General features: G+C 41.5%; 4 protein-coding genes across 10 annotated transcripts in view; 3 read left to right on the plus strand and 1 right to left on the minus strand.

Moving 5' to 3' along the window:
• The window catches only part of LOC135344077 (nuclear pore complex protein Nup205-like), a 189771-nt gene that overhangs the window by 83910 nt on the left and 91537 nt on the right, over positions 1-14324 (minus strand). The window lies entirely within an intron of this gene.
• LOC135344193 (uncharacterized) lies at positions 151-6717 on the plus strand. 3 transcript variants are annotated; one of them, XM_064541366.1, is made up of 7 exons: positions 151-255; positions 311-767; positions 828-1726; positions 1775-1890; positions 5005-5377; positions 5441-5825; positions 6000-6717. In XM_064541366.1, the coding sequence occupies exons 5-7, from the start codon at positions 5317-5319 to the stop codon at positions 6616-6618; spliced, it is 1065 nt and encodes a 354-aa protein (XP_064397436.1). In that variant the 5' UTR covers positions 151-255; positions 311-767; positions 828-1726; positions 1775-1890; positions 5005-5316; the 3' UTR covers positions 6619-6717. The 3 variants fall into 3 exon arrangements, with proteins under 3 accessions (XP_064397436.1, XP_064397438.1, XP_064397435.1); XM_064541368.1 differs by having other exon boundaries at positions 311-1726; positions 5005-5385; XM_064541365.1 differs by having other exon boundaries at positions 311-1726.
• LOC135344184 (mucin-2-like) lies at positions 7949-9521 on the plus strand. The gene is made up of 3 exons (XM_064541343.1): positions 7949-8053; positions 8105-8780; positions 9019-9521. Exons 1-3 carry the CDS (start codon positions 7966-7968, stop codon positions 9362-9364), a joined length of 1110 nt encoding a protein of 369 aa, XP_064397413.1. The 5' UTR covers positions 7949-7965; the 3' UTR covers positions 9365-9521.
• The window catches only part of LOC135344195 (uncharacterized), a 6189-nt gene continuing 1707 nt past the window's right edge, over positions 9843-14324 (plus strand). For both annotated transcript variants that reach the window (XR_010397344.1, XM_064541370.1), the window contains exons 1-5: positions 9843-9961; positions 10028-10430; positions 10603-12061; positions 12134-12530; positions 12774-14324. The exon at positions 12774-14324 is cut by the window's right edge. Coding sequence is in view for 1 of the 2 variants with exons in the window: in XM_064541370.1 (XP_064397440.1) it covers positions 12004-12061; positions 12134-12530; positions 12774-13365 (1047 nt within the window). In the remaining variant the exon portion in view is untranslated. The remainder of the gene's footprint in view (positions 9962-10027; positions 10431-10602; positions 12062-12133; positions 12531-12773) is intronic.

Raw genomic sequence — 14324 nt, forward strand, 5'->3', positions numbered from 1 at the left:
AATGTGTGATCAGGAAGTACTTACTATAGGTACGTAATTATGAAAGTACAGCAGAACCACCCGACACTAATGAAACTTCCCACCAGAGGACAGACAACTTCTCTATTTAAAGGAAAAAGTGGTTGAACTCTGGCAATAATAGTGCTGTATAGAATATTTTCAAGAATTCATAAAAATGAAATTAGTTTTAGTTCTCAGCATAATAATTATTACTGAGAAAAAGTTTTTCTGTGACAACTACTAATCTGCAAACAGGTAAGATAATTATGAAAGTGTTGCTCAATAACTCCATGAAGTGTGCTTACACTAGGATGCACTTGTCGGATAACCTGGTGGGGATGTAAACACGTTTGTGGAGCAGATAGTAGGAATCAAGTAAACAATCCTCTGCCTGGTTGCTCCTTTATCTTACCAACATCATCTCCAATACCATCTGATGATGATGATACGGAAACTGAGATCAGTACAATTGCTCCCATGAATCCTACACCAGCATGCACTGGCTGCACTGCAACACTCAAAGCTTCTTGCTCAGAGCACACTACTGTATTGAAGATCACCAGAATCATTACGGTCACTAGTACACCAGATAATTCAGTCATGAGTTCAATGCCAGTCATAGGTGAATGCAATGACATTGCACCAGCGCTTGGAGTATTCATAGCTGTACTAGCAGCACTGCTGGTTGCAGTAACTACAGGATGGATAGTCACTTGTGTGGTCAACAGAAGGAAAGATAAAGATAAAGACAAAACCTTGACTACAAGGTGCGTGCCATTTAGTCCAGTTATTAAGTAAAGATGATTTTCGTACACACACACCTGTAGCTACAAGGAAGATAACAACGACACTGTTCTACATAACCCAGTGTACAATTCTGAGCACATCCAGCGTTACCAAGGCAACCTGTCAGCTCGCACACAGACAGAATACAACTCAGAGGCTTATGAACAAGTCAGGGTTGACACGGGAACTGACTATGATGTCATCGATCGAAGTGGACCACGCTCACCAACCACACACCCTGTCCCTATATCTGACCAAGACTACAGTACATTGGATACTGACGAGCAAGAGCATGACTATCATGTGCTAGAGTCCACCAATGCAGGTGGTCCAACAGCTGTGGGGGATCAAGAGCCTCAAGACTACGAGATACCACTCAGAAAGATGTAGTAGCTACGTAAGAGACAGTGTGTGTTTGCAATAGAAACTGAAAGCTAACTCAACAGTTTATAAACAACTTCATAATTATCATGATTGCATGTGTTCTAGTTCAGTAGAATAACATTGATTTGTACTTGCACGCTCTTAGTTCCCCAAATATCAGACACAGAACATGAAGGGTACAAATGAAGCACTGTACAGTATGAGATGAGGTATTATACATAAGAGGTGGAATAGACTACAAGCAGACACTTGTACACATTGGAGACTGTTGCATGTGCTGGGGTGGGGTGGAAGTCAACATTAACATGGACAATAACTGGGCTAAGTTTATCATGTACCTGTACTAATATATGCAGTTGAGATTGAAATAACAAAAACGATGCAAATATAAACTACTAAGAGCCTAAAGTCACGATAAAAAATAATGTTTGGGGCAGTTAACCTACAGTGTATAGATACACACAAGCTACAAAAGTATCGATCAGCTACGATCTTAAAATGAAGATTATTCTAGTGTTACTACTAATATACTTCACAATGGTGACAAGGACAACAGGTATGTTACTAAACAAGTGTGACTTAAGAGTATTTTTGTTGTACACAGGAATGTGCAATTGCAAAAATACCAGAAAGTGTAAACAAGAGTGGTCAAGTTTCTGCTCATTAACAAGCAATTGCAAACCGTTTCCAATGCGAAAAACCATCACTGTGAGCCGAACGGTATGTCCCACAAAGGCAACACAAGTATCTGCAACTACATCACAAACACCAGTCACTAGTCAGGGGCGTAGCTACCATTGTTTCCTGGTTGCCCAGAAACCCCCCCCCCCAGGAGCTGCTGAGAAAATTGGGCAGGGCTCCCCAATAATTGAAATCAAGCAGCCCTGCCCATCTTTTCATGCACGTGGCTGCAAATCATGTAGAGATAGCACCGTGAATCGTTTCACTTTGGCTAGCTTTGTCTCAGCTAGCTAGCTAGCTACCTCTAGCTAGCTACCTCAAACAAAGAATACCAAGACTTAAGTTCTAGTATCAATCCTGCATGCTCCAGTATTCTCAGACTCAGCTCTAAGCACAACTTTATTCGATATTCAGGAAGGACAAGTTTAGAACAATCTCAGCCACATGAAACCTCTCAGGTAAATGTAATGGTGCTCAGCTAGACTAGCAATACACAATTGACACCTGCCTTTTAGAATGTCTATAGCTAGCTAGACTAGCTATAGACAAGCTAGCTTCTCACAAACATGTAAAAAAAGTCATTACAAACAATGAGCAGTAGGTGTAACCAGTAGGTGTGCCCCAATCAAGAGGGTGTGGCACCGGAAGTGGGCGTGGTTAAATTTCCCGGCGCTACTGCGCCGCTGGTTTTTCAAAGGAAACCCCTGTGTCAAAAGTCTGGCTACTCCCCTGCTAGTACTACAAGCTTCATGAGTCGAATAACAAAGATCACTACAATGCCAGGATCTACTGCTACCACCCAACCAGAGAGTCCAACCCCACAGAGTCTAACCCCAGCGAGTATAACCACGGGCTTAACTGCCTCTACTGGTGTTCTAGTGGCTCTACTGACAGGCACTATACTAGGATGGGTCAGTACTTGTGTGTACTGGAGATATTGGTACAAACACTTCACCAAACAACAAGAGTGAGTAACTTATCTACACTGTACAGTTAGAGCATAATACGATGAAAAAAGCATTTACTAGCTGTTGATACAAACCATTACGACTTAGCTCCCTAGTACCAAGGGCATATACAGAGAAGAGGGCATGCAACTCACCCTATTCTCAGAATCATCTGACTCCGTATTGAGCTATTTTTAGAACTGCCCACACAAACGCCCACGCGTAACTTTTGACCGCACAAGGTTTTTTTTTTATATCTGCAGGTAGCTAGCTAGCTAGCTCGATTACAGCATACAGTTACAGCATACAGTGCCTTCAGCTTTGAGAGTAAATTTAACCGCAGAGTGAGTAGTTGTACTTAAATGTATCTCAAGATTGGAACATTTCTAAGAAATTGTGCTGATACCATTGTGTAGGTGAATAAATAAGCTACAACCTTATTTGAAAATATTTCCCCAAAAGTTGTTGTAGTGGGAAATCATTTTAGGTAAAAATGGGGGTGATAGACCTTAGCCGACAAATTTGCTTGAGTTCCATCGCTAAGCGAAAAGGCACCTAAAATATCACATAATTGAGTATTAATCAGTACGTGTACTTATGTAAGCTATACGTAACCATGCATATGTTAGCTAAATTATTCAGGAATGTTGTGCCAAAGTTCCATACCTTAGCCGAAAACAATTGGTCTTTTCCATCGCTAAGCGATTGTCCACTATAGAAAAATGTTGGTGTTTTATAAACCACCACATACCGTATAGCGGGTATATTTCGAGGGTATACATTTTCGCGGATGGACCTCTACAAAGGATTTCGCGGATTTTATTTTCGTGGTCTGAGTTCCAGCCTTTTGGCGCATGCGCACATCAATATACAGCTGTACCTCCACACCGTTAGCCTCGAATCCATAATACTGAACAAGCCTACTATTCATAAATTTTCGTGGGTATAAATTTTCGCGGTACAGGCTCAATCCGCGAAAACCGCGAACATTTATACCCTCGAAATATACCCGCTATATGGTACCCACCACCTTTGGTTGCCATGGAAATATTTTTGGATATATTTTAGATAATTTGTTCACCAACACTGGTATCATCATATTTTCTTATAAATGTTCCAATCTCAAAATATTTACATTTATGTACTAACACGTACCAAATTGCGTTTATTTACTCTATAGACTAAAGGCACTTTAGTAGTTCTCAGCAGCAGTATGGCTCGTACTAGCAGTGTCAAAGGCAAAGGCAAACCATCCAACAGTGCAGTTGCAACGCCAAGAAGATGAAGCCTAGGTACAATAAACCTGTCTTCCTGCGTCTCTGGTACTTCTTAAATAACACCGCCCACTTGTTCACGTCCGCATACTGGATTCTATTTTTAGTATATCCGGCCTCTGATACGAAGTCGGATGAGTACGTACGGTACATAGTGAGTTGCATGTCCTCTTCTCTGTATACGCCCTTGCTGATACGTAGTCAAAATGGCTTATGCAAAACTTAGTTATCATAACTTTACCCCCCTCCCACGCACACGGTAGGGTAACGGACAACAGCAGGTCGCTACACAATGCAGTGTACGACACAGAGACCCCCCACCCTAACACTACCCACCCCCCACAAGCCACACCCTTCCTCGGCCATGCCTACGAACTGGTTGAACCAATCGGAGGTACCTATGACATCATCAATAGGGGATTGGTTATGATGCCACACCCACAAACCACACCTCCTGAATCACATGACCAGGAGTACAGTACGCTAGACAACACAAGAGTGAATCATGACTATCAGATATTGGAGGCAGGGGAAGTGAAATCGATCAATCAGAATAGCCAGAACATAACAGAAAATTATCTGAATGTTGAAATTACAAGGGAAGCCGTACAAAATAGTGGTAGTCATGACGACGATACAAGCGATCAAATCAACAGTGGACTAGTTGGGACTCAAGATTGTGATATTGAAAGTGAAGATATGGACAAGACGTACGATAATCTGAAGCACTGATTATTGTGTGTGTGTGTGTTGTGTGTGTATAAACTTCTCATAAACGTCATTTACAAGTATAATAAGTGCAGCTGTTCAGAGATACATGTGATTAAATAAACAAGTTAATATATCTATCCAGGTCTGTGCAAACACACAATGTTGTCACGCACGCACGCACAAAGACTATTGACTATAATATTGTACTCTTTCATGTACAGGTTGCAGCATTAATATGGCAAACGTGCAGGCATGTGGTGTAGAATGGTTGAGATTGTTGTAATGAATAGAAGCACCTTCAGCACAATAGAGATATGGAAGAGGTACAGTTAAACTATATGGAGTCATGTTGAAACCTTCGTTATGTATGATAAGATAAGGTAATTAAGTACATAAACTGAAAGCACTATGGGGACTCAAATGATGCACCTACGTCAACACCAACCATCTATATATACAGTGTGCATACAGTACTGATAGACTACACTAACAGAACATAGTTAGAGCCTACATCGTTCTTATAGCTCCTTAAAATGAGGAGTATGCTTGTAATAGCACTGCTCCTACTTATGACTGATGGAGGAATAGCAGCAGGTACGTAGGTAAACAAATTAATAATAATTTGCACTGTATAGATATAACTTTGTATTTCCTCAGATAATAGCATTGAATTTGTACTAATGAGACAAAATGCAACGAATGATTGGAAATTGCAAGATGGTGTATCACCTATAATAGGAAATATAGGGTCCAGTTTCTACAGATGTAAATGGGTTAGCCAACTAGCTCATCTACAGTGCTCATGTCAAACTGAGAGCTGTGAGGACAAAACAACTACAGCAATACCTGAGACACCAACATGCTCACCTGCAGCAACTATTGATACAACAACACCTCTTAATAACACAAGCACAACTAGTGAGGCAATACTGGGATCAGCCACTGGACTACTGTTGGTTGTGCTGGTGGGTGTTACTATCGGGTGGATATGCACTTGCATCGTCATGAGGAGGAGACACGGACAATACCACATCAACCACAGGTCAGTCAACAATGAGCTCACGATTTTCTGGTATTTTGCCAAGAACGTGTAAAAATGATCTTTACTTTTACACACAATCTGTACGTAAGATCAGAAAATCAGAAAAGCAGTGATATTGGACCAACATAACTAAATGTATGGCCACTCAAAAATACTACACACGCACACACACAGACACACAGATGCTAACGGCTACACATACGCCCACTCCACCACCTCCACACCTCACCCTGCCCCCTCCTGCGAAGCCCCGGACACTACCTACAGCTCACTAGGCCAAACCTACGAGACAATTCCCCCTAGAGTAGTCCAAAGCTTTGAAACACTGACAGTTAATGAGTCATACGAACCAGCTAGGTCTATAGCAAAAGATGATGACACGTACAGTAAGCTGGACAACAGTGTAACAAGGAGGCAAGGAGATTCAGAGCCACACAGAGTGATGGACAAATACCAACAGAGAGTTGATTCAAGGATTGATTACTCCACACAAGGACAAGACGAGCTGGTTGAAGATAGCTATAGCAAGCTGGCTGATAGCAAGCTAGTCGGCGATGATAGCTATAGCAAGCTGGCTGGTGCTGCTAGTAAAAGGTACGATTATTATGAACTGGAGCCACAGGGACTACAGTCGAGTGCCGATCAAAAGAGCTTCAAGATTGTGATGAAGGGAACTGAGTGTGCTGGTGAAGAGAACACTATTGAGGGGGCGGGAGGTCGTGAGGGGAGTGTGTGTAGTGAGGGGGCGGAAGATTACGAGGTCCCTATTAAAGGAAATGTGGAGGATGCTTAAACGATTAATTTTTAATACTGCAAACGCATAGAAAACTGTTTCTCTTACATGTCACATGATACATACATGAACTCATATTATACGTGATGATCATATAATTATTACAATAAACAAACAAGTTGTTGTAATTATAAGCACTGAAGCAATCTCTTGTGTTCTGATATATTGATGTGCATGGTACAAACAAAGTGACCAAAGAAAAATCAGTTACTCCTCCCCCCCTTTTTTTGACATACGGATATACTTACAACAATGACAAGGATTCAGAAACCCCACAGTTGACTCTAACTTTTAAACTATAGGACACACAAACATACTGAATGGCATTGCTATATATTAGATCCCACTTGTGTGTGTTTAGCAGGGAATTATGAGCCTAATCTCATAGTTTCCCAGGGAATTATAAGCTTGAGGGTATAAAGTACATAATTTTTTGAATGTACAGAAATGATAATAAAGCTGTAGCTGTATGATAATTAGGCTATTCAGTTTTTTCACTACCAGTTTCTATAGCGTTTGCTGGGTTGATGGTAGGGTTCACCAGTATCTTTTCTTGTCCGCCAGTCTACGAGGAACACTAAGAGCCAATGATTTTAACTGCATGTTCTGGGTCCATTGTCACAAGCATGAAAGCATGTCTTCAACTAAGTAGCATTTGTCAACTTCGTCCTCCTGACTTCTGTTTCTAACAGCCATGTTTCAAAATTGGTAGACTCCTAGGAACAATATAGTGCACTGTAGCATTGCTGCAAGCTGTTCCTTGCTAGCTAGCGTACAGATCAGAACAGTTTACTGAGAAGCTTGAGCTGGGGTGGGGCTTGAGTGCAGGGAAAAGAGGAGGCTGGGCTCATTTGTTGCAGAGTGCTTCCTGCACAAGGTGGAGACACTAGTTTGTCCATTCCAATGTTGAAGCAAGGCCAATGCAAAGGTTTTTAGCAGAGAAGCAGAACTCATCTAGCTTGTCAGAACAGAACATTTTCAAAACTAAAGCTGTTGCTAAGGCTTGCTGCTTTTATAGCTACACTTCTTGCCTGAGGCAGCCAATGAAAAGTGGGATCTAAATTAGTTAGCACATGTGCATTCAGTATCTATGGTTATAGTGTCCCTCATCCCTCGGGCAAAGCCCTCGTGATATGAGACACTATAACACATAGATACCTCATGCCCATGTACTATCTATAACCTATTGCTTTTACTATCAGTATATCAAAACACTATAATTATAAGGAAGTATGCATTAATTATTTGTCAATTTGTGTTGACTTTTCGGGACGTTGAATTAGTAATCCGTGTGACCGTTAAATATATAGAAATTACATGATTAAGAAGTGCAGTTAGCTAAAATTAATGTGCTCAACTATCAAGATGAAATTTGTATTTGTACTATTAGTAGCAGCAATTCACTGCAGACTTTCCATTGGACTCAATACTAGGAGTAAGTTAAATAAGTTTAATAATTATAACACGATAAAACTTTGCATCATAGGATGCAGAATGGCTGCAGATCGTCTTAGAGAAATCGATGACCAATGTACAGATATTTGCGATGATTGTACTGAAGATGTATTGAGAGAGAGATGCAATTGCCATCCATTCATTGAACCGTGCATGACAGTGAAAGTAACAGCCACTCACACAGTGACCTACGCTCCTCCCGTGGTAACTATAACACCAACATGCTCTCCCCCAGTGGTAGCACCAACATGCTCTCCCCCAGTGGTAGCACCAACATGCTCTCTCCCAGTGGCAAAAGTAGCACCATCATGTCCCACTACCATTACACAGTATTCAAGTATCTCACCAACAAACTGTCTACAGTCTACACACACCAAGGAAATGTCTACAACTGTAGGGACAAGCTACACTGACACGGTTACTAGAAACAGCAGTACAGTAACAGACAACCTCAATACAACTACATGTACCTGCAGTCTAGTGACAGTCACCGCAATGTCAACTACCGGAGGAGACTCAAACATCAGTCTTAACACAGCTACTGAAGCAGTTACAAGTAACAGCAATCAAGGGACGCCATGTAACAGTAGTCCAGTGACACTAGGAGCATTCATAGCTGTATTAGCAGCACTGCTGGTTGCAGTAACTACAGGATGGATAATCACTTGTGTGGTCAACAGAAGGAAAGATAAAGCCTCAACTACAAGGTACTAGTAAACTAGGAGCACACAGTATTAGCTTAATCTGCGTAGTACTGTATCGAATGCACTTGTGAATGAAACACTGTTCAATTGCGATACTATATTCTAGAATTAAATGCTTTTTGCTTTCCGAGTATCGTTTTCGATCATTACAAACATCGCCATCAAAACCCGGTATACAGTAGTAGTGAGATTTGTTGTGTAATGGTGAAAATAACATGTGTATACTCACACACACCTGTAGCAACAAAGATAATAACGCTCTACAAAACCCAGTGTATGATTCAGAACATGTCCAACGTTACCAAGGCAACCTGTCAGCTCGCACACAGACAGGCTACAGCTCACAGGGTCCGGCCTACGAACAGGTCAGGGTTGACACGGGAACTGACTATGATGTCATCGATCGCAGTGGACCACGCCCACCAACCACACACCCTGTCCCTATATCTGACCAAGACTACAGTACATTGGATACTGACGAGCAAGAGCATGACTATCATGTGCTAGAATCAACCAATGCAGGGGGTCCAACAGCTGTGGGGGGTCAAGAGCCTCAAGACTACGAGATACCACTCAGAAAGATGTAGTATAAGAGACAGTGTGTGTTTGAAATAGAAACTGAAAGCTAACTCAACAGTTTATAAACAACTTCATAATCATACTTAGTTTGCATGTGTTCTAGTTCCAGATTATAACATTGATTTGTACTTGCACACTCACTCTCTTAGTTCCCCAAATATCAGACACAGAACATGAAGGGTACAAATGAAGCACTGTACAGTGTGAGATGAGGTATAATGCATAAGAGGTGGAATAGACTACAAGCAGACACTTGTACACATTGGAGATTATTGCATGTGAGGTGGTGGAGGTCAACATATAACCATGCATGTACTCGGGGATTTAAAAAGCCTAACATAATTATATAACATGGGCCCAGGTACAAATAACCCGGCTAGGTTTATCATCCACCTGTACTAACAATGTCATGTGTAGTCGGAGTTGAAAGTATAAACATAAACAATAAACTACTTAGGGCCTAAGGACACAATAATAGCCTGGGGACCTAGGTACACACAAGCGCACACAACAGTGTTAGCTATTATAGCTACAATCTTATAAAATGAAGCTCCTCTTTCTGGTGTTACTACTAACATACTGCACAGTGGTGACAAGGACAACAGGTATGCTGCTAACTGAATATGTCTTTGACATGTACATAAGTGTGGTATGGTCTACTTTGTACACAGGATTGTTCAGATGCAATAGACAGATTTCTTGTAGAGGATATTACTGGTTTTGTGACTGCTCCTCTCAATGCACATGCACCACTTGTCTAATGCCAGAAGCCATCACCATCACTGTTAGTGCAACAGTTTGCCCCACAAGGGCAACACAAGTACTAGCAACTACATCACAAACACCAGCCATTACTACTGCTGTCAGCTTCATGAGTGCAATAACACCAACCACTACAATGCCAGGATCTACAGTTACCATCCAACCACAGAGTCTAACCCCAGTGAGTCTAACCACAGGCTTAACTGCCTCCACTGGTATTCTAGTAGCTCTACTGACAGGCACTATATTAGGATGGGTCAGTACTTGTGTGTACTGGAGATATTGGTACAAACACTTCACCAAACAACAAGAGTGAGTAACATGTAGCATAGAATCAAATTTAGCAAGAGAATGAATTTAATAATTACGAAAAAAGGTAAAAAGTTGTCACTATTGAATGCAGTAAATTTTCATCATTACCCTATACGAGTACTCCATGCAAAACTAAAATTTATGCTACCTCCCACGCACACACACATGGTAGAGCAACAGACAACAGTAGGTCGCTACATAATGCAGTGTACGACCCAGAGACCCCCCATCCTCACACTACCCATCCCCCACAAGCCACACCCAACTACAGCTCCCTCGGCCACGCCTACGAACTGGTCGAACCAATCGAAGGTAGTTATGACATCATCAATAGGGGAGGGGCTATGATGCCACGCCCATGTGCCACACCACCTGAATCACATGACCAGGAGTACAGTACGCTGGAAAACACAAGAGTAGATCATGACTATCAGATATTGGAAGCAGGGGAAGTGAAATCGACCAATCAGAATAACCAGAGCATAACGAAAAATTATGTAAATGCTGAAATTACGAGGAAAGCCATAGAAGATATTGGTAGTCATGACGACGATACAAGCGATGAAATCGACAGTGGACTAGTTGGGACTCAAGATTGTGATATTGAAAGTGAAGATATTGACAAGACGTACGATAATCTGAAGCACTGATTATTGTGTGTGTATAAACTTCCCATAAACGTCAACATTTACAAGTAATAAGTGCATGCAGCTGTTTAGCATATACAGAGATACGTACATGTGATTAAAAAATAAACAAGTGAATAATTATATCCATCCAGGTCTGTGCAAACACACAATTCTATACAGTGGCGGATCCAGGGGGAGATCCCAGGGTGCCACGGATCCCCCCTTTCAGACTAAGCTATTGTGGCTTTACTACAGCTACCAGCTAGCTATTTATCAGTTTTGTAGCTATTGTAATTTGATTCAATGATTGTACCTGCTGTTCTGATGCATCAACTGCCAAAGGAGTGTTCAGGTTAGCCTAGGTTAGCTAGTTGACTGTTCGTGGCAGCTAGCTAGCTAGCTCTACGCAAATTTATTATGGGACTTCCCCTGGCTGAGTATGGGATTTTACCTAGTCACGTGTGACCGGAAGTGGGCGTAACCCCAAACATTTCGCGCTGCGCGCTCGTAGTTTGAAACCCCCCTTTCATATTTCCTGGATCCGCCACTGCTATACACGTACACAACAAGACTATATTGACTATAATAATTATTGTACTCTTTTCGTGTACTTACGTACGTAGATCGCAGCATAATGTAAATAAACGTGCAGGCATGTGGTGTAGAATGGTTGAGGTTGTTGTAATGAGTAGAAGCACCTTCAGCACAATGGAGATATGGAAGAGGCACAGTCAATACAATATATGGAGTCATGTTGAAACCTTCGCTGGGTCTGATAAGATAAGGTAATTAAGTACATAAACTGAAAGCACTATGGGGACTCAAATGATACACCTACGTCAACACCAACCATCTATATATACGGTGTGCATACAGTACTGATAGACTAGACTAACAAAACATATAGTTAGGGCCTACATCGTTCTTATAGACTAGCTCCAAAAATGAGGAAACTAGTTTTACTAGCACTGCTGTTACTGATGGCTGATGGAGAAAGAGCAGGTGAGTACGTAACACATGCTAGCAATAACTTAATATTATAGGCTTGAGATATGAATTTACGTTTTTTTTCAGACAAATGCCCTGGATTTAAGTTAGTACTAATGACACAAAACACAACGATGAATTGGATATTACTGAGTGGTGAACCACCTATCGATTCCGATTCCACTTGTAAATGCAACATTACATTTGATGCAAATAGCAGAAAAGCGAATCTAGACTGCTCATGTCCAACTAAGGGCTGTGAGGATACAAAGACTACAGAATCCTGTGGGGCATCTACTGCATCAACTACAAAATTCTCATCTACTGATAATACACAATGTAATAGCACACCGAGTGAGGCAATACTGGTGGTGGGGTCCACCACTGGACTATTGTTGGTTGTGCTGGTGGGTGTTATCATTGGGTGGATATGCACTTGCATCGTCATGAGGAGGAGACACAGACAATACCACATCAACCACAGGTCAGTCAACAGTGAGCTCACGATTTTCTGATTCAGATAATACTTAAGCTTATGATTAACACAGTTGATTTCAAAAGTGACAAAATGTCCATACTTCAGCTAAATACGATAGATGGCACAAGGTATTTTGCCAAGAGCGTGTAAAACGATCAATTGTTTTATACACCACCTGAAAGTACAAGAGTACACTGTAAGCTATCAGTATAACGACCACTTAAAAATACTACACATGCACACACACAGAAACACAGATGCTAACGGCTATACATACGCCCACTCCACCACCTCCACACCTCACCCTGCCCCCTCCTGCGAGGCCCCGGACACTAACTACAGCTCACTAGGCCAAACCTATGACACAATTCCTCCTAGAGTAGTCCAAAGCTTTGAAACACTGACAGTTAACGAAGCATACGGACCGGCTAGGTCTATAGCAAAAGATGATGACACGTACAGTAAGCTGGACAACAGTGTAACAAGGAGGCAAGGAGATTCAGAGCCACACAGAGTGATAGACAAATACCAACAGAGAGTTGATTCAAGGATTGATTGCTCCACAGAAGGACAAGACGAGCTGGTTGACGATAACTATAGCAAGCTGGCTGTTGCTGCTAGTAAAAGGCATGATTATTTTGAACTTGAGCCGCAAGGACTACAGTCAAGTGCCGATCAAAAGAGCTTCAAGATTGTGACGAAGGAAACTGAGTGTGCTGGTGGAGGGAATACTATTAAGGGGGCGGGAGGTCGTGAGGGGAGTGTGTGTAGTGAGGGGGCGGAAGATTACGAGGTCCCTATTAAAGGAAATGTGGAGGATATTCAAACGATTAATTTTTAATACTGCAAACGCATAGAAAACTGTTTCTCTTACATGTCACATGATACATACATGAACTCATATTACGATGATCATATAATTATTACAATAAACAAACAAGTTGTTGTAATTATAAGCACTGAAGCAATCTCTTGTGTTCTGATATACACAAATATATAGAAATTACACAATTAAGAAGTGCAGTTAGCTAAAATTAATGTGCTCAACTATCAAGATGAAGTTTGTATTTGTACTATTAGTAGCAGCAATTCACTGCAGACTTTCCATTGGACTCAACAATATGAGTAAGTTAAAATAAGTATAATAATTATAACACGAGAAACTTTGTATCATAGAATGCAGAATGGCTGCAGATCGTCTTAGAGAAATCGATGACCACTGTACAGATATTTGCGATGATTGTACTGAAGATGTATTGAGAGAGAGATGCAATTGCCATCCAGACTCATTGGAACCTTGCATGACAGTGACAGTAACAGCTACTAACACAGTGACCTACGCTCCACCCGTGGAAACTATAACACCAACATGCTCTCCCCCAGTGGTAGCACCAACATGCACTCTTCCAGTGGCAAAAGTAGCACCATCATGTCCCACTACCATTACACAGTATTCAATTATCACACCAACAAACTGCCTACAGTCTACACACACCAAGGAAATGTCTACAACTGTAGGGACAAGCTACACTGACACGGTTACTAGAAACAGCAGTTCAGTAACAGACTACCTTAATACAACTACATGTACCTGCAGTCTAGTGACAGTCACCGCAATGTCAACTACCGGAGGAGACTCAAACACCAGTCCGCTTAACACAGCTACTGAAGCAGCTACAAGTAACAGCAATCCAGGGACGACATGTAACAGTAGTCCAGTGATACTAGGAGCATTCATAGCTGCTGTACTAGCAGCACTGCTGGTTGCAGTAACTACAGGATGGATAGTCACTTGTGTGG

Source organism: Halichondria panicea, chromosome 11 (assembly GCF_963675165.1).
Source record: "Halichondria panicea chromosome 11, odHalPani1.1, whole genome shotgun sequence".
NCBI lineage: Eukaryota > Metazoa > Porifera > Demospongiae > Suberitida > Halichondriidae > Halichondria > Halichondria panicea.

Excerpts from the sequence above, each read along its gene's own strand:
- LOC135344193 (XM_064541365.1), top strand. The coding sequence starts at position 5,317 with ATGAGGAGTATGCTTGTAATAGCACTGCTCCTACTTATGACTGATGGA. Across the intron at positions 5,378-5,440 it reads TGATGGAGGAATAGCAGCAG|ATAATAGCATTGAATTTGTA; the intron begins GTACGTAGGTAA and ends GTATTTCCTCAG. Across the intron at positions 5,826-5,999 it reads CAATACCACATCAACCACAG|ACACACAGATGCTAACGGCT; the intron begins GTCAGTCAACAA and ends GCACACACACAG.
- LOC135344184 (XM_064541343.1), top strand. The coding sequence starts at position 7,966 with ATGTGCTCAACTATCAAGATGAAATTTGTATTTGTACTATTAGTAGCA. Across the intron at positions 8,054-8,104 it reads CATTGGACTCAATACTAGGA|GATGCAGAATGGCTGCAGAT; the intron begins GTAAGTTAAATA and ends TTTGCATCATAG. Across the intron at positions 8,781-9,018 it reads GATAAAGCCTCAACTACAAG|CAACAAAGATAATAACGCTC; the intron begins GTACTAGTAAAC and ends ACACACCTGTAG.